Genomic DNA, 19613 nt, shown 5'->3' with positions numbered 1-19613 from the left:
TGCATGATTACTCTTCAGCACCCTTCAATGCAGCAAAATGGGACCACTATACATATTCTATATTTTCTGACCTCTGGATTTTGTTCTTTCTGTTCCCTCTACTTCCACCTTATCTGTATATATTCAATGGTTCCATATAGCAAGCATATTGGGCTAAATACTAACATTTGAGCTTCTTTTATTAAAAGTCTGTGCACATACTCTAAGATAAAAATAATTAAATGTACAGAAACTCTATCCAAAGAAACTAAACAGTGATATTTTATTCCAGTTTGATTCTTTTCTAATTTAAAGGTGGTGTTTGCTTGAGGGAAGGTAAACTACCTTGAAATAATATAGATACAGGAAAAGATTTGTAAAACATTTGCTGGAGGTTGATGGTTTAAGTTGTAAATGAATTGCTTGATTATATCTTTATTCTTGCTTCGTGTAGCCTAATATATTTCCTTGTTAGCATATACTTTTTCTGAATTGCAAAATATTTATGGAGAAATTGCAATGCTTTCACAAATTGTTGAAGTAGGTTCATCACATATAGTGTTAAGCTTTGACATTTTTCAAAGGGTAAATATGTTTTGACATTTCTTGATGAACAGCTCAAATGATGAAAAGCAACCATCTTTCCTTTGTTGTCACCCTATTTCCAGGTTTGATTTGAATATATATGTATACAAATTCTTGTATTGGATGGCAAATTCACTAGACTCTCAAAAGCTTAACCTGAGTGAAACAAAAGAAACAATCACGTGCTGTTTCCTGTCTTCCCACCTGTTTCAGAGAGGAAAAATCCTTGAAAGTCTTTCTTTTCAATTTTCCAGCTGAACACCCTCAATAAATAGTTTATGATACATCCAGCAGATCTTAATGTGGTAGGAGTGAAAAAGCAATGTTAAAATTACAGGAAACACTGACACCAGCTTCAAAAACCTTTCTCTCTGGTAAGCCAGGATTCTTCACGTGGCCCTCCCTAATGGTGCTTTTGCACCGTGATACCTATTGTGATCTTGGAATTAAATAGTTCCCATTTTACAGAAATCCAAATCTCCCTCCTTTTTTTTTCCAATCTGGATACATATTCTTTAAATTTGACTTATGATCTCCAAGTGTCCCTGAGATAAAGATAATAATCCTTTTGAGATATTGCCATTGATTTTTTTTTTCTTTTTTAACTTTTTTAAGTGAATAAGGAAATCATCCAATACAATGTTAATGCCCTTGGTAACCTAAACTTTCAAAATAGTATACAGATTTTTAGCTGTACCACTCCCATTAAAACTATGGAAAATCATTTCAGCTAATTCTGCATATGCTTGGAACATTCATCCCTACTGATCTACTAAGAATTAGAAATGCTCAGCTAAGCTGAGTAATCACCAGGTAGTTAATTTCAATTCCTATTCTGGTATGGTTTTCAGAATGTTAAGCTACAATGCCATATTTATTCCAAGAAAATATATTACACACAATTTAAAATATAACGAATTTAAGGTGGCTTCTGATGTGAACTACAACAATTTGTAGCTCACAGCTGTTATTTAATGGTGTAGATTTGTTTTTAGAGATAAATGTAATCAGTTAAACATTTGACTACCACATTCATCTAACTGAATGATATCTATATGCAAATGTAGGGAAGTAAAATTTAGAGCACAGCAACCAATAGATCATGTTCTAGTTTGCAGTAAACTGTTCTCTTAAATTTCTACAATAGATTTTTCAAGATCTTGTGTTCAGTTGGATTATTTGACAGGAGAGATCCTTGAGGCATGTTTGTTTTACAAAGTTCAAAAGAATTATTTTAGGTGATCTGATTCCTTTGTTCAGAAACCTCTATTCTAATTTCTCTTTTTGGGTTTTAAGACCTTTTACCTTTTGGACCATATAGGCTTATTTTTTTGTTTCTTTAGACCAAATGCTGCTTTAGTCAATTCACTTGGCTTCTCATATTGGTTGTGATATAGGTTTGTGTATGGAAACCATAAATATAATAACATTGGTATAAACGCAAGAGTCTCCTCCCCATCTCAGCATATACATGAGTCTCAGCTGGCATGCTATCTTAACTCTATGAAGTCATCAAAAGTCCAGACTCCTTTTGTGTTGCTGATCTGCCAGACTTAGGGTATTGCTTTTATCCATAAAAGCCAAGATGGCATATCACCATTTGGATATTTCAGCCAGAGGGAAGGGTAAAGTGAGAGCACATATATTCTCTCTAACCACATGACCTGGAAGTCTCATGTGTCACTTCTGCTCACATCTTATTGGCCAGAACTGAGGCATACATCTACACAGAATTGCAAGGGATGCTGGGAAATATCATCTGTATTCATAGTAACCATGTTCCCAGTGAAAAAAAGAAAACAGATATTGGGGAATATTATCTTTGCTACTCTTTCCAGGTCTTGCTCACAACCAGCTCTCTTCCTGGTTGAATGTTCAAATTTATCCTTCTTCTCTGCTTATCCACTTTCTTCTCTTGTTTACCATTTGGATAAAATCTAACTGCTTTTGTGGAACTTTAAGTTGTATTAGCCTCCTTGGCTTACCCTAAACGTTCTAAGAACTTTTACTTCTAAGTTATGGTCTCAGGTATTTTATTGTCTGTTTGGTAGTATTTGTGTGGTTCATTTGACACTAGTTGTTTTCTGTTGCCATTAGATGTTAAAAAATACTTTTTATGTTCTCACGGTTTCTATGGTGGAAATTCAATAAATGCTGACTTAACAAAATCAGAGATTTAGCAACATATGGCATGCTTCTTAAGCCTAATTTCTAACGCTGGTTTTTGGTAGTAGGAGCTGCCTTATCATCATTTTTTAAAGTATTTACACACACTTTTCCAGAGCTGAATATTTGTTGTTCACTATTCTTTAACATCAATGTATTAAACGCTTTTCATTAGTCACTTATATACCATCATTCTCATCCTCCTACCTAAATATGTATGTACTGTTCTTGATAGGCTTTCTACTATTTTATTGCATTAGAACAATTGGGTCAAAAGTCTATTGTATTCTACTTTTGACACATTGCTAATCTTTTTTTTTTTTTTTTTCTAAGACAGCATCCCACTCTGTGGCCCAGGCTGAAGTGTAGTGGCACAGTCCCAGCTCACTGCCGCCTCGACCTGCCTGGTCTCAGGTGACCTCCCACCTCAGACTCTGAGTAGCTGGTGCACAGCACCACACCCAGCTAATTTTTGGATTTTTTGTAGAGACAAGGTTTCACCGTGTTGCCCAGGCCAAACTCCAACTCCTGGGCTCAAGTGTTCTACCCACCTTGTCCTCCCAAAGTGTTGGGATTATAGGTGTGAGCTGCTGCACCCAACCACATTGCTAATCTTTATACTAAACTAACAATATTCTTTCAATGCCCCCAAAGGCACTTCTAATACATTATACTATCACTTCTGGCATTTGCTGTAGTACATTCTTTTTTTTTTTTTTTTGAGACGGAGTCTCGCTTTGTCGCCCAGGCTGGAGTGCAGTGGCGCGATCTTGGCTCACTGCAAGCTCCGCCTCCCGAGTTTACGCCATTCTCCTGCCTCAGCCTCCCGTGTAGCTGGGACTACAGGCGCCTGCCACCTCTCCCGGCTAGTTTTTTGTATTTTTTAGTAGAGACGGGGTTTCACCGTGTAGGCCAGGATAGGCTAGATCTCCTGACCTCGTGATCCACCCGTCTCGGCCTCCCAAAGTGCTGGGATTACAGGCTTGAGCCACCGCGCCCGGCCTAGTACATTCTTGATTAGAAAATGCATCAATCAGTGGCTCAGCAGGAGACAGATGGCTCAAACAAACAGTGTAATTAGAAAGTGTTTAATAAACTATTTGCAAAGAAGTAGGCAGGGCTAAGGAAATACAACTAGGGATGCTAAGCATGCTAGGGTCAGCATGTCAGAAGCCACAGCACCCAGGCCTAATGGGGCAACAGAGGAATTGGATACCAGAACCAGCTGCTAGTACCTGTAACTGGGAGAGGGCTTCCCAGAAGGAGCTGTGGACTTTGGTAGAGGGACCTACCTGGCCCATTATGACCCTGCAGGGTGAGTCAAGAAGAAAGACCCTAATCTCATCTCCTGCTAGTGCCTCTCACTGGTGGACTCCAGCTGCAATCCTGAGGTTAGTGAGTGTAGTCCCAAAAGGAGTGACCCCCCAAAGTCTAGGTCAGGCCAGAGAAGGTGAACGGTAGATCTAGAGGGACAAATGGAAAATATCTAGCATAGAAAACGTATCCAATTCTATATACATTTTCCAAAGTTGCCAGTTTCATTTTTTCTATTTTTGTTTTCCTACTATTTCAAGGATGCCATTGAATTAATTTTTTTTTTTTTTTTTTTTGAGACGGAGTCTCGCTCTGTCGCCCAGGCTGGAGTGCAGTGGCCGGATCTCAGCTCACGGCAAGCTCCGCCTCCCGGGTTTACGCCATTCTCCTGCCTCAGCCTCCCGAGTAGCTGGGGCTACAGGCGCCCGCCACGTCGCCCGGCTAGTTTTTTGTATTTTTTTTTTAGTAGAGACGGGGTTTCACCGTGTTAGCCAGGATGGTCTCGATCTCCTGACCTCGTGATCCGCCCGTCTCGGCCTCCCAAAGTGCTGGGATTACAGGCTTGAGCCACCGCGCCCGGCCACCATTGAATAAATTGTAATGCATTTCCTTTCCTCTTTTGTTTGAATTATACTGTCTGCTTTTACTTCAGCACCAGTCTTAAGGCTGAAAAGATTCAGAGTAGAGTTTATATAGAAGACATTTAGACAGAAATGAGTCCATTCCAATAATATCCTTTTAGACCCCTAAAATAGGAACATTATTCAATGTAACATTCAGTTGAGCAAAGCCATTGTATGAAGAGCATAAATTAGTTATTGTCAGCAAGTTTACAGTATGAATAAAAATACAGGAATGTAACAGAGGACATCTCCTTTGTCTAAAATACTCTATAATTGTGGCATATAGTTATGTAGAGGACTTCAACACCATATGTTTTAACAAATACTTTGGGTCATAAGGGTATATATAATGGAAGGACATAATTAAAGTTTAATCTGTTCAGTAAAAAGGCACCATTAATTATACTAGGCAATTTATTGGGTTATTAATTGGTTCTGGAAACATGTCAAGATACTAATTTAAATGGAATTTTTTCCCTTAATTGTCTAGACAGCCCCTCGACCATATACTGCTCCAGGAAATATGCAGCCTCCAATTCGATTACAGCCTCTTCCCAGTAACCCTGCAGTAGAAACTGTTCCAAAGGTAACTTCAAGGTCCAGATCAAAAACCTCATTGCTGGAAAATGAAGCTCTGTTTCCCATTGAGGTAAATGTTATATATATTTTAATTTTTGAGTAGATTATTATAAGTTATTACAGTGGTCAAGGTATTATACTAGATTAGAATCTACACAGTGAAAATTTTATTGTATATGTATAAAACACTTACTACATACTTGTGATTAATTATGTCTTACTCAAATGGGAAGGCCTATAATTTGTGTCATTGAGCAAAAAAGTAAAGAACAGATTGGTAATAATGTATGGTGATTTCTCATTAGTTTACAAGGCTGATTGAAAAACAAAGGGGAAAACTTTTCCGAACCAGATATGACTTCTATCAGAAAAGGCCTAATGTTGACTTGCTCCAAATTTTAAATGTATGAAACCTAGAAAATGAAACTTTCCAAGAATAGGTTTGCATTTGCATGCTGACTTCCTTTCCCATCAATGTATGAAATTGCTTCAAGTTTGACTTTTGGAAGGTTGAATATAGAAAGAAAAGAATGTCCATCTTTAAAAAATGCTGAGTTAATCACACATAGGAGCTTGATTCTGCTACCCTCTCAAGGTTATATCTCAGATAATTTTCCCTTATTTAATAGAGCACAGGAAGAAGGTATGGTAACCATGGAATATGAGTTACTTAAATAGGGAGGAAGAATTAGTACATTCACTAATTTGGAAGGTATTGTTCATTTTTCTAACATGAAGAAAATTTTGCCAGCTTAAGAAAAAACCTGCGACATGAGTACAATTGTCATTATGTTCAAAGGAATGATTATGTTTCATTTCTTAAGAAACATAAGATATATGAAATTAAGATATTTTTATTTTTAATTGACAGATAACCTTGACACTAAGAAATTAATTCAGACAAATGATTGCATTTCACAATAAAAGTATAAATACAACAATAAAAATAATAATATATTAATCTACTTAATGTGCTTTTCAGTTTCTGAAGCACTTTTCATAAATCTTATTTCAGTTAATTTAATAATAGTTTTCTAGAAACGAAGAGAAATTAATCCAAAAGTGGTGGTGCTTTATCTAGGGAAGACTGCTTACAGTTGGGCAGGAAGTCATATGTCAATTAGTTTGACACTTTCTAGGCTCTGGTCTCCACTTTGAAGGCCCAGAGAGTTCCTGTTTTAGCCAGTGTCCGGGAATAGTCACATCTTGTGAGATTGTCCAGGCTAACTAAACGAACTCAAAACAAGCTCATTTTTCTCTAGATAATAAACAAAAATAGGAAACTCAATGGTATTCAGGAGCTATTTATTCACCAAGAGATGTCATAGTCAAAGCTTATAGAAGTACATTATCCCCTGGTAGGCAGACATATATGAGAAGCCAAATCACAATGAGAAAGTTGCCTAGTGAGCATGGAATCAGAATGAGGGGATACGGTGTAATAGAATGTTAATCATATAAGGCCTAGATGGCCTGATACACCCGTCTCATCTTGGGAATGGGCTAGCCAAAGGTACCAGAAAACTCAAAACTCTTTGGCTAAAACCCTCTGTATCCTCCAGCGGTAACTTTGACATTGGGACTAGAAATATTCAAAGTCCAATGGGTAGGATTTCCTCTCCCCTAGATAGTACTCGGATGGGTACTTTCCATGCTTGCCAAGGTGATTATATTCATTTTTAAGTTCCATAATTATTAATTCTACTTTGATCAATACTTTGTCCCATTAGATACGTGAACACCATCAATCAGGTATTATTTAAGCTCTGCTGGCTGGGGAGCAATTTTTTTTCCTTTACTGTGACTCTTCAAATCTGTTCTGAGCCACTGGATAGATTTACTAATTGAATCTTTACAGGGCCTTTTCCTGTTTCAAGTTTTTGGGGTATGTGTTATTGAGAGCAGGCAGCTAATGGTACCTCTCATGTGCTGACAAGATTGAGATAAATTCCACAATAATGTCAACTAGCTAAACTCACTTTTCATTTAGTAAATATTTATTGAGCATTTACGATGGCCTAGGTACTGCTTTAGGCATCAAGATAGCCAAAAGTAACTTATTGGAGCTTACAGTGTAATGTTCACAGACAAAGTATACTGTGATTATGTTTTATCTGTAATTTTTTTCAATGGCACTGATGATGACAATGATTTAATATAAAATTGGACAAGTAGCTCCTAAAGAAGAATAATACTCTGTACAGCGCTGAGCATGTAGTGAGCACTCAGAAAACTCTTATTGCTTTTTAAAAGAGTAAAGTATATACATGTTGAAAGTACTTGAAGGTACAACAGATAGAAGTAGGTTGAACTTTGCTAAGTAGCAGCAGTGAGAGTCTTTAATTTAGGCAAAAGTGATTTGGTCAAAAACAGACTGGATGAGATGCAAATGAGTAAAAATAATGACTTGATTGAAAATGAATGTCCTTAGAATGAGAGTTTCTCATATATCATTGGTAGAAGTAGAACTTAGTACAAGTATTTGTGAAGGCAATATGCAAATATCTATCACCATTTTAAATGAACATGCTCAAGCATTTTAACAAGTAGGAATTTATCCTAGGAATACACACATATGTGTAAAGAAACAGATTAAAGAATATTTTGTACTGTTATATTTGCAATAGCGAACAACTGGAAGATACCTAAATAGTAGTGTATTGTTGTGTTATATTAAAGTACTTTTAAAAAGTATAAAGCAGGGGCCGGGAGTGGTGGCTCACGCCTGTAATCCCAGCACTTTGAGAGGCCGAGGCGGGTGGATCACAAAGTCAGAAGATTGAGACCATCCTGGCTAACATGGTGAAACCCCGTCTGTACTAAAAATACAAAAAAATTAGCCGGATGTGGTGGCGGGCGCCTATAGTCCCAGTTACTCGGGAGGCTGAGGCAGGAGAATGGCTGAACCCGGGAGGCGGAGCTTGCAGTGAGCCGAGATCGCACCACTGTACTCTAGCCTGGGGCACAGAGCGAGACTCCGTCTCAAAAAAAAAAAAAAAAAAAAAAATGTATAAAGCAGAATTATTGCACTGGCATGAAAAGATGTCCACAATGCTGTTGAACTAAAACAAGCAAAGTAAAGAACAACATGTTAATGTTTTTGAAAAACTGGTAAACCATTTCCAAACAAGGCATGCAATTGATTGATACCTACACAGAAATCATTTTGTTTTAAATCCTTACACACAAAAAGTTCTAGATTCATTTACTTTCTTGTCCTTATTATTTTTTACTTATTTTTATTTTTTATTACAATATAAATATACTCCATTACAGAACAAATGGAAAATATAAGAAAAGCAAAGTTAGAGCATGGCACAATGCAATATCAACCATTGTAACAATTGTGAACTCCTTGGTGAATATATACTTAAATCTCTTTCTGTTCATATGCTTTTTTCAATCAAAATACGGGCTATCCATGCCCTTCGCTTATAAGTTCCTTTTGCTCATTTAGCAATGAGAGATATTTGGAGTGACTTCTCTTTCTACAAAATAATTTTTTCACCAATAAGCATATTAAAATACAAACTAAGTTGGTCAAAAATTAATTAGAAATTTAAAAATAAACATAAGTACAATATAAATTTATATTTCAGAAATATAAGTACATTTTTGCAAAATATATAAATCTACTTAAATATTCCTTAAAATTTGGAAAACTACCTCAGGTACACAAAAATTACCAATTTGTGAAAATTCAGTGACTCACTTATACCTGACAAATGTAATTATTGACTATACCTTTGGTGTTTTTTAATGATTAAAATAATACATGCTGATTAAACTCTAAAACAGTATGAAGGTATATCCCTAAAGGCAGCCCCACATTCAAATTTTTTCAGTCATTGTTGTTTTTAATCAGAATCCACACATAAATTATTTAAAAGAAATTTATGGTTACACCATATGAACCTTTTCATTTCAGGATAAATAGATTCATGTTATTTTTGTTTAAGCCTAATGAGATCTATCATATGAACAAAGCAAGATTTAAACATCCTCCTATTGATGGACTTATATGATGTTACATTTTGTGTGACTAACTTCCTTATATATATATGTGTGTGTGTGTGCATGTGTGTGTATGTATCCTTACACATATTTATATTAGTAAACTTGTATGGTTATCAGTGTAGGATTTATTCCTACCACTAGAATTTCTAGGTCAAAGGGTATATACCTTAAAATTTTGACAAATATTTTAATGCTCCCTCTGTAAATGTGGTAATAATTTACTCTAAATAGTACATGAGTTATTTATGCTAAACAGTACATGCCAGTTTGTTTACAGCTTTGCAAACCCTGCTTATTCTAATACCTAGATGCTTGAAATCAGAATATGAGAAAAGTACTAATTTCCTATTGCTAAGTGGACTAAAGCTCTGCTTTAAAGCACAACACTTCAAACTTCTTGATTTTAAATTGTTTGTGTTGGGTTTAATGGATTGTTGAAGAAAAACCCCAAAAGTACTATAAAAAGTCATCACTTTATGTTATTTAAAAAATATACCACATAAAGTTAGAATTTTATGAATATTTAATTTGCTGCAGATACTGCAAAGTGTCATTTTTCAGTAGACTGGAGTGTTTTGAGTTTGTCTATTGATATCAGTTATGTTTGCATGCAATGTCAATCATTTAGGCTTGTCTTTAAATTTGGGTTACATTGAGTCAATGATTCTGTTTCATTGCTTCTTATGTGATGAAATATGATTACAGGGCAAGAAGGCAGTGATGAAGTTTAGGAGCTCCATAGGCAATTCACAGAGAATGAATTCATATCAACTTCCAAACATTAACAGTTACATGATGCCTATTCCTCCTCCACCACCCCCAAATGGGAAAATCACAAGAGAAAATAGATCTGAAACATGGAGAAGGAGAAGATTTCGTCCAACCACTGCTCCAAATGGCTTAGAACCTCTTTTGACCAGGGTAATTATGGAACACATTTTTCTTTTATTAATTCATCACAGATTATATTGCACTATTAGATTTCTAGGTTTACAGTAAAAGAATTTGGAGGAAATTGCATGCAAAATGTTCTGTGTAAAGAAATACAATTTTATAAGTAAGCTTGAATGAATCTGAAACCAAAGACTTGAGTAGTTCAGTTGCATAATGAGTTTAGCAAAATTAATAATAAAAGATTTAACAACTCTTGTGGTCAAATTTAATTTGAACAATACCTATTTCCAAATCATTTATTTCCTTAAATGCACCGATTCAATCACATGTTGTTAGAAGTATCTTAACATCTAATTTGTAAAACTTGAGAAACCTTGATATGCCTAAAAAACATAATATAGTTTATTTTTAACAATTTATGGCAAATTACTGTATCATACGTAGACAAAATTATTTCAGTGTTCTTTGAAGAGATTACAGTTTGTTGTACTCATTTCCTCAAAATGCTAGTAGAAGAAACAGTTTTTTTTGTTTTTTGTTTTTTTTTTTTTTGAGACAGAGTCTCCCTGTGTCGCCCAGGCTGGAGGGCAGTGGCGCGAACTCGGCTCACTGCAAGCTCCGCCACCCGGGTTCAGCCATTCTCCTGCCTCAGCCTCCTGAGTAGCTGGGACTACAGGCGCCTGCCACCTCGCCCAGCTAATTTTTTGTATTTTTTAGTAGAGACAGGGTTTCACCGTGTTAGCCAGGATGGTCTGGATCTCCTGACCTCATGATCCGCCCAACTCGGCCTCCCAAAGTGCTGGGATTACAGGCTTGAGCCACCGCGCCCGGCCAGAAGAAACAGTTTTAAGGCCTGTTGGACTTTATAAACATACAAGCTAGTAAGAAAGCAAAATATCTCTTCATTTTTATCACGTTAAATATACAACCAATAGCAATTAAATGAAAGTTTTGTGATTGGCAGATAAGCTGGGTTAACATTTCACTGGCTGACCATCAGGAAGTGAAGTGTCAGCATGCACATAGATTCTTAAAAATCAACCTCACTTTCAGGACCCTTATTCACCCCATGTCCACATCTCACTCCCAGCAGCTGTCCTTACCTCTAACCTTCTCAAAAGTGGGGGACCATCTTCTTCCTACTTGCTTGAATTTCCTTCTTTCAACTCTACTTTTACCAATTCTCTCCCTTTGTTGCTGTTTTTGACAGGATGTTTTCTCTCTCATCCCCAAGGCCCACCCTTGCCCTGTGTCTTTGATCAGATACTCTTTCACTTTTGGTGGTACCTCGTATTATCTGTTATTCTCTCTAATTTGGATTTACTGCCTTCCTCTAATATTCATCTCTGTCTCTCAACATATCCAGGCCTTAGATAAAGGAGCAAATTCTTTCCTCACATGATGTAATCTTAGACTTCTGTTTTATCCTGTTCTTCATTAGTAAGTTCTCTATAGAGCAGTTTACTGGAGCTTAGTCTAACAACCCCAGGCAACCCAACTTACAACAATATTCTTGCTCATAGTCTTATCTACTGTTGGTCTTATCTACTTGCTCACAATCTTATCTACTGTTGGTCAGCTGTAATTCTGGGACCCAGACTGGAGGAACAGTTCAGAATGAAGGAGTCTGGAGTATGTTGGCCTCATAGGCAACAGAACCACAGAATGCTTTTAAGGTTCCACTCAGGAGTGGAACATGTCACTTACACTGGAATGCCATTTGGCAAGCCCTTGACCAAGACTGACCTCAGTGGAGTAGGAAGTATCAGTCTCTAACAGAAAAGGGCGGTAAATATTTACAACAATAATAGAATCTACCACATCCACTCATTTAATTTTTCACTCTGCATGCTGGCATTGGTTTCCACCTGGCCAGTGAACATGCTCTCCAAAGGTGTGGCTCACACTTAGCAAAAACAGTGACTTACTCCTCATTCTCAAACACTTGGGTGGCAGGATTTGATTTTCTGATGTTTAAAATGTAACACTGGGGTACATTCTACCTGTTCATGCTCTTTAAAAAAACAAGTTTAAATGTCTCACAAGCCACAAGAATATATAAAGTCTTATCTATATATACAAGTTCAGCAACAATAACCAAGCAAGCACCACGCACTCACTACATCTTCATAATGAACTCTACTATCATATTATACAGGAGCCCCCTTTTTCCTGCCCCATCATTCTTTTTTCCAGAGCAACCGCCACACTGACTTCTCTGTGAACTATGTCCCTGCTTTTCTTTAGAGTTCTATCGCTTATATGCATAAAACTTCAGAAATAAGCTCAAACCTAGCATTGTAATGAAAGGACACGATTTCTAGAAGAAAATAAGCTGAATAGAATCTTTGGGTCACAGTCTGGGTTTGGTTTGTAAACAGTTTTAAAAGCCCCTTCTGGGGAAGTCAGAGTGGTCAGGTCACGAATGTGTCAAGGTATCTGGTGAGGTCCTAGTGTGAGTCAGACACTGGATGTCCAGCTGGAAAATGACCAGGGGAATGGGCTTCTGTAGCTGGGCATGGAGGAGGGAGCAGCAGCTTCTTCATCCCAGGGTCATGACAAGTGAAGCACAAATAAGCATCTGAGCCAGGTTCCCCTGGGATTCTGCATTCAGGTTAGAAGCACAGCATGGTGTCAGCAGGCATGCTGGCTTTGACAGACCTTATCATGTCTGTCTCCTGAGTCACAGGGCTTCAGTCTGACTTACTCTTTTTTTTTTTTTTTTTTCCAAGAAAGAAAACCTTTTTTCTCTCTTTTTGGAATCTCTATTTTGGGAATGTTAGAACTACTAGACTGATGCTCTAAGATTCTTAGCTTTTCTCTCTTACTTTCTATCTCTTTGTCTTTTTGTTCTACTTGCTGAGAGGTTTTTTTCAATTTTATCTTCCACACATTCTACTGAGTTTTTTCTCCTGCCATGTTTCAGTTCTAAGAACTCCTTTTGTGTTCACTGAATGCTACTTTTAAAATGCATCTTATTCTTGATCTGTATGATTTTAACTCCTTGGTATTTGTGGAGACTTGCTTTGTGAGCTAATATATGTTCAGTTTTGGGAAAGAATCATATTCTTTAAATGTTGGAATTAGGGTTCTATAAATGTCCAATAGATAAATGTTAAGTATGTTACTCATATTTTTACATTTGTAGACTTTTTTTGTGTTTAATCTCTTAATTCTTGAGTTATAATGAAAATCCATTTTCTGTAATTATGGATTTGTCAATTTGTCTTTGTAATTATGCCAAGTTCTGTTTTGTACATGTTTAGAAAATCTTCTTATATGCTCTCAGACTTAAGATTATTTTAATCTTACTGGTGAGGAGATCCTTTTTGTCATATTACTTTTTGTCTTAAAATCTATTTTGTCTAACAATATTTCTTATTTTCTTTAGATTAGTGTATGTGTGTCTGTGTGTGTGAGTGTGTGTGTACTGTATATGGAGAGTTGACATTTGAATAACATGGGGGTTAGGGGTGTCATTACTCTGCACAGTTGAAAATTTGTGTATAAACTTTGACTCCCCCAAAACTTAACTACTTATAACCTACTGTTGACTGGAAGCCTTGCCAATAACATAAATATTCAATTAACACATATTTTGTATGCTCTTTGTATTATATACTGTATTCTTACAAAGTTAAGTTAGAGAAAAGAAAATGTTATTAGGAAAACTATAAATAAGAGCAATTACCTTTATAGTACTGTACTGTATTTATCAATACCATAAGTTATGTCTTCTTTTATAAAATGAATCATCCACCTATGAGCAATCTCAGCTAGAGAATTCAATTCAACCTTTTCTTGTAATGTCATGACTTTGCTTCTTGGAATGCTTCTAGCTTCACCAGTAAAACTTTGTTGAGTCCCATGATGTTATTCAGTGTTTACAGTATTATGCTAAACACAATAAAAATATGTAAGAACTTTGAGAGACTACTTTTGACTCTGATAGATGATTTACTAAAGAGATGAATTGCTCATGTGGACATGACTAGTGTCACACGGCATCTTAAGTGGATACTTGCAACACTTGAGCTCACTACAATAGCAACAGAAGGTGCCTATGAAATTATTACAGCAGTACAGTATGTACTGCAGTTAGTTTTATGCAGTTATGATTTAATACTGCGTCTTTATATTTGTTTACATTTATCTTAATTGTAAATGGCACCATGCATGGTCTGTTAAGTGTATGTGTAAGTTTTGGTAAATCTAAACTTTTTATAATAGATTTGTGTGTATCTTATGGTAGTAAATGATAAAACAGACTAGCATCTACATATATTTTATGCATTTGTAGCATACCTTTTTCTTATTTTTCAAAATATTTCTTGCTATACAGTTTGTCTTCAAGTCTTTCAAATTGTTGTAAATCTCCAAAGAATTTTCCAATATGTTTATTGAAAAAAATCTGCATATATGTGGACCCATATGGTTCAAATCCGTGTTGTTCAAGGGTCAACTGTGTATATGCACATATGTATGTGTGTGTGTATGCATATGTGTATATATATTCCTTTCACTCTTAGTCTTTTGGTGTCTTTAGTTTTAAACTTTAGGCTTTAAATATGTTTATGTAGCATAGGTGTGGATTGTGTTTGATTCAATCTGAGAATCTCTGTTCTATTAATAAATGAGTTTAGTCCAAGTGTATTTATTTTCTTTAGTGATATATTTAGCCTTATTTCTACCATCTTAGTTTTTTTTTTAATTTACCATGACGTTTCTTTGTAGAATTTTATGCTATTAATTGCCTCCTCCTAAAACCTCTCCTCTCTTGCCTTCCACGGCATTTTGTTTTCATGCTTCCTCGCTGTCTCCTTTTACCTCTTGTCCTACTCCTTTGTGATTTCATCTTCACCCATAAATCTACCCATCCCTATAGGCTTCAGCCTTTACACTTGTTTTGCTATTCAAGATGTAGTCATCTTCACACATGATTTCATGCTAGATATCTGTTGGAGTTGACTCTAGCCCTGATTCTTAGGCATAGAGTAAAATTGACTCACTGGGGAGAGTCACACACTTTTACATTAATACTTGAGTTTAGTTTATTTAGATATAGAAAAGATTCATTTAAGGGAAGATGGCTGTTGTGACTAATTTACACATACATTCATCTTTCATTTTACGGCTACCATCCACCAAAGAATCTTTTAAAGGCTCTTAAAAAAAGGAAAGAGAGTAAAAAGCAATGAAATGTGGCTTGCTGGTAGCCACCACCTGCTTCTCCATGAATGTGTAGAACAACATGGTTTCTGGCTTCTGTGATTCATGTCTCTGGGGATGATCAGTAGAGCCAAATGACAAGGTGTGTTAAGACTCACAGTCCAGCAAGTTGCCTCTGGACTCTGTTGCTTTGTCCTGTTTTGTTCTAGCACCTTCAGAACTTTATACTACATTTACAGAATCCATGAGACTAGTTACATTTTGCACTAAGGTTTACCTCACTACCTCCAGACTTTTGTGTTCCCATTCAGATCGAGGTAGTCTAACCTTACCAGTCACCTACTCTACACAGCAGCCTGCTAAAATGTGGATAGTTTCATATATAATTTTTATAAAAGTGAAAGTACAGGCTTCCAAATAAGAACCTACTTAATGGTTATGTTTATCTATTTTAAAAACCAATAACAAAGTTTGCTTTTATTTTTTATACATTTTTTGAAAGAGAGGGCAAAAAGTTTATGATACTAGTTTGGGACTTTTCCATGAAAGCCCCCTATCTGCCTCCTAGGTACCAAATGAGCCCTGTGCAATTACAGATGCCCAATTGATAGGTCCTACTGCTCCTCTAATTCAACATGGTTACAACTTAAGCCAGTTTCTCCATTCAGTTGCCTTATTTCTCTTAAAGCACAAACTTTTGTCCTGTAATTTGGCCTCAAAATCTATAATTTCTTCTTCCTTGTGCATTGCATATCCAGCTAGTTGCTAAGTTCTCTAGATCAGAGATGTCCAATGGAAATAGAAGGCAAGCCACATATGCAATTCTAAAATTTTCTATCAGTCAATTTAAAAAGATAAAGAGAAACAAGAAATAAATTTTAAGATTTTAATTTTTTTATTTAATCAAGTATATCTAAAATATCATTTCCACATGTAATCAATATGAAAAATTTTAATTCAGTATGATATGTTATCTTATACTATGTGTTTGATATTCAATGAATATTTTATACTTACAGCAAATGAGCTACTTTTCAAATGCCCAGCATCCAAATGGGGGAAATGACTGCTGTCCTGGATGGCACAGCTCTAGATGCCACCTGAACAGTGGCTCATGTCTCTGATAATCCTTTTCCATACTTACTGCTCCATCTCTAGTTCAGGGGCTTGCTAACTAATCTCTTAATGGAACTATTGCAGTCATTTATGTACTCGTCCTGCCTCTAAATGACAACATAGCTCAGTCCAGTTTTTATTGATAATGGCAAATGATATACTAGGTCCTGAGGTTACCAAGATGAGTAAGACTAAACTCCTTCTCTCAGAAAGATTACAGTCTAGCAAGAGAGACACACATATATACCATGATATATTGTGATGAGTACTATAATTATGATATAAATAAAGCACAGTAGAAACACAGAGGAAAGAAATATTAGTTCTGACTGAGAAGATTAGAGAATGCCTCACAGAGAAGGTGGCATTTGAAATGGGCTTTGAATGATCAGTAGGAAGTTAGCAGATAGAACCAGGGAACTGAGATTGAAAGGCAGGAAGGGAAAAAAAGAATGAGCAAAATTCATCCCGTTTTTATTAGATTCTACATAATGGTGCTAAATTAAACTTTATGGAAAAACTCTCAATATGCTCCTCTGCTGCTTGAAACCTTCACTAGTTGACCCTTTCTTAATGAAAGTAGGTATATCGTTCTGTATCACTATTTTAAAATGTGGTTTTTAAAAATTATTCAGGTTTGGTGAGACTTACAGATTAAGAGACATTTGCCATCAAAAAGATAGATTGTTACTCACAGTTCCCAAGAGGAGGGGACACACCACGTGCATTGGTCAGGGATCCATCCAGAAGAATGTTTGCCAATCTGGGCATTGGAGTCCAGCTAAATTAATAGGTAAAATTAACCATCACAAGGCCAGGTGCAGTGGCTCACATCTGTAACCCTAGTGACTTGAAAGGCTGAGGCAAGAAGATCGCTTGAGGTCAGGAGTTTGATACCAGACTGGCCAACATAGCAAGACCCCATCTCTAACACCTGTAATCCTAGCTACTCAGGAGGCTGAGGCAGGAGGTTGGCTTGGGCCCAGGAGTTTAAGACTGTAGTGATTGCACCACTATGATTGCACCACTGCACTCCAGCCCAGGCAACATAGCGAGACCCCATCTTCAATAATATTAATAATAACCCTTACACTACACCATGCAGAGCCACACAAGGAAGCACCAGAGTAGATTAGGAAGCAGAGGGAGTGGGGAAGGAAATGTGAGCAGGAACCCTTATTATGATTTCTGTGGGAAGGAATAGGTGAGGTAGATCCTGAAAAATCTAAAGCTCTGATGCCTCTGTAAGGACTGAGGTGTTTCTGGGCATGTTAGGAATAAGCATGAGGTAAGGTTTACACAGTAGTAAGAAAAATGGCCCAGAAGATAATGAAAAGAGAAACCACACTAAAAGCAAAGTGGGAGGTAAAACTAGCGAGAAAGAGAAGAGAAAGAGAAGAACATATGTAATGCAGTGCTGTGAGGTTTTCATACAACCAGCTGCTCCCTAAGTCTTTGGTATATGAACACTCTTCCTCTGGCTTGTGTCAGATTTTCTCTGTCTAAGGCCAACCAGCATCAACATGGGCATTGCCACTCTTTATGTTCAGGCTGGTTTTGTATCAATCTTTATCAAGGAATAGTCACCAAAGTTGGTGTTTGGTTTAACAAGACACTGTGAGTCAGTTTTCTTGTTCTGGTAACTATTGAGTTCCTATAAACGTACCAAGTTTCCTATTTAGGGTGGAATCCACCTACTGTAGCTTTATCAGAATATGGAAAGGACAGAATATGGAATGCCTAATTGTTCCATGTCTGTGTCCTGTTGGATCAATGTTAATTCGGTCCTTACTAAGCGTCAGCACTGGCAAGTTACTGGGGGCATGAAATCGGTAGGACGTCATCCTTATCTACTGAGAGAGAGATAATACAAGGAAATAGTTCCAATATCATGTGACTATACAATTATAGAGGCCTGGAGATTAAAAGTAATTGATAGTCTTTGGGCCACTACAATCTGTTCAGTTGCCAGACATTTAAATGTAGCATGAAAAATTGCAATCACTGGAAGATAGTAGGTGTTAGAAAATATAACACACGTTATGTTGTCTGGGGAACGTTGGAACTTATCCCATGGATAATGGGAATCACTGGAGGGCTTTAAGCAGGAGAGTCACATGATCTATTTAATAACAATAGATCCTTCTGATTTCCAACAGGAGGGAGATTTTGAGGGATATCAGACTAGAAGTGGGGAGACTAATTCATAGGGTGACCATACGTCTCAGTTTTCCTGGAAGAGTTCAAAATTCTGCCCTTTTCTCCCCATTTCCTAATTTTTAATAACACTTCTTTCACTGTGTGTCTAAGTTTGGATGATAAATTTCATGTTCACCCTACTTGGTGTCCAGAATTCACCAGGGCTTTGTGAAGCAGATGGAGAGGGGTTACTGCCCAACACTATGAACAAGAACAGGCCCTTTGACACCTATACTGTTTGCGTGGGCATAGATAAAAGAGATTTCAGTGAAAACTTAGTATATCAATTGAATGCTAAATGTTGCAAATATATAATGGCTGGTGGGTGAACCACTCAATGGACTTGCTGTTTGTTTATCAGCTCAGTTGTACTTGCCTGAGAAATCTGAAAAGAAATGAGAAGGAAAGTCATAAGCAACTGGTGAAGGAAGTCAGAAAGATGAGCTTTAGTTATGCAGGGGCATGAGGCCTTGCTCCTGTTCTTCAAACGAAACCGAATTTTCGTGAAAGGTTTTGATACTTGAGGATAGCAGAAAGGGCCAAGAAACCTTTTCAAGTTTCATCTGTCTCTGGTCATTATATCTTTGCAAGATGGTAAGTATAGAGGCAATTCAGTTAATTGAAAGAAACTACTGTTTGTTTCCTAGTGCATATATTGAATCACAAGCTGTCACTTGGGCCTTCTGTTAGAACTCAGAAAAATTTACTTGGTGGTAGTAATTAGGGGATACTTTTAAAAAAGAGAATGAAATAATGAGACCCAAGAGAAAAGAGATGTTACTATCATAAATAAGCTTTAGTGGAAAGAAATATGAGTAAGAGGAAATGAAAAGGATAAAGGTCTGCCTTTTCCTGTATTTTTCTCTTTAAAAGTTTTTCCTTTCAGTTTCTCATTTCCTACATAGGACACAGGTCTTTCCCTGACTCTAATCCCACTATTACATTGTATTTATATAGTGCTTGTCTCCTAAA

The 19613-nt window shown here is 36.7% G+C and overlaps 1 protein-coding gene across 1 annotated transcript in view; it reads left to right on the top strand.

Annotated features, from left to right (window-relative positions):
* Positions 1–19613, top strand: part of ERICH3 (glutamate rich 3) — a 113962-nt gene that overhangs the window by 31859 nt on the left and 62490 nt on the right. Inside the window, 2 exon segments of the mRNA XM_033225317.1 lie at positions 5158–5316; positions 9969–10184. Coding sequence (XP_033081208.1) covers positions 5158–5316; positions 9969–10184 — 375 coding nt within the window.

Source organism: Trachypithecus francoisi, unplaced genomic scaffold, assembly GCF_009764315.1.
Source record: "Trachypithecus francoisi isolate TF-2019V2 unplaced genomic scaffold, Tfra_2.0 Lachesis_group12, whole genome shotgun sequence".
Taxonomy (NCBI): Eukaryota; Metazoa; Chordata; class Mammalia; order Primates; family Cercopithecidae; genus Trachypithecus; species Trachypithecus francoisi.
The sequence above is the reverse complement of the archived record's forward strand: the minus strand, read 5'-3'. Positions and strand labels throughout refer to the sequence as shown.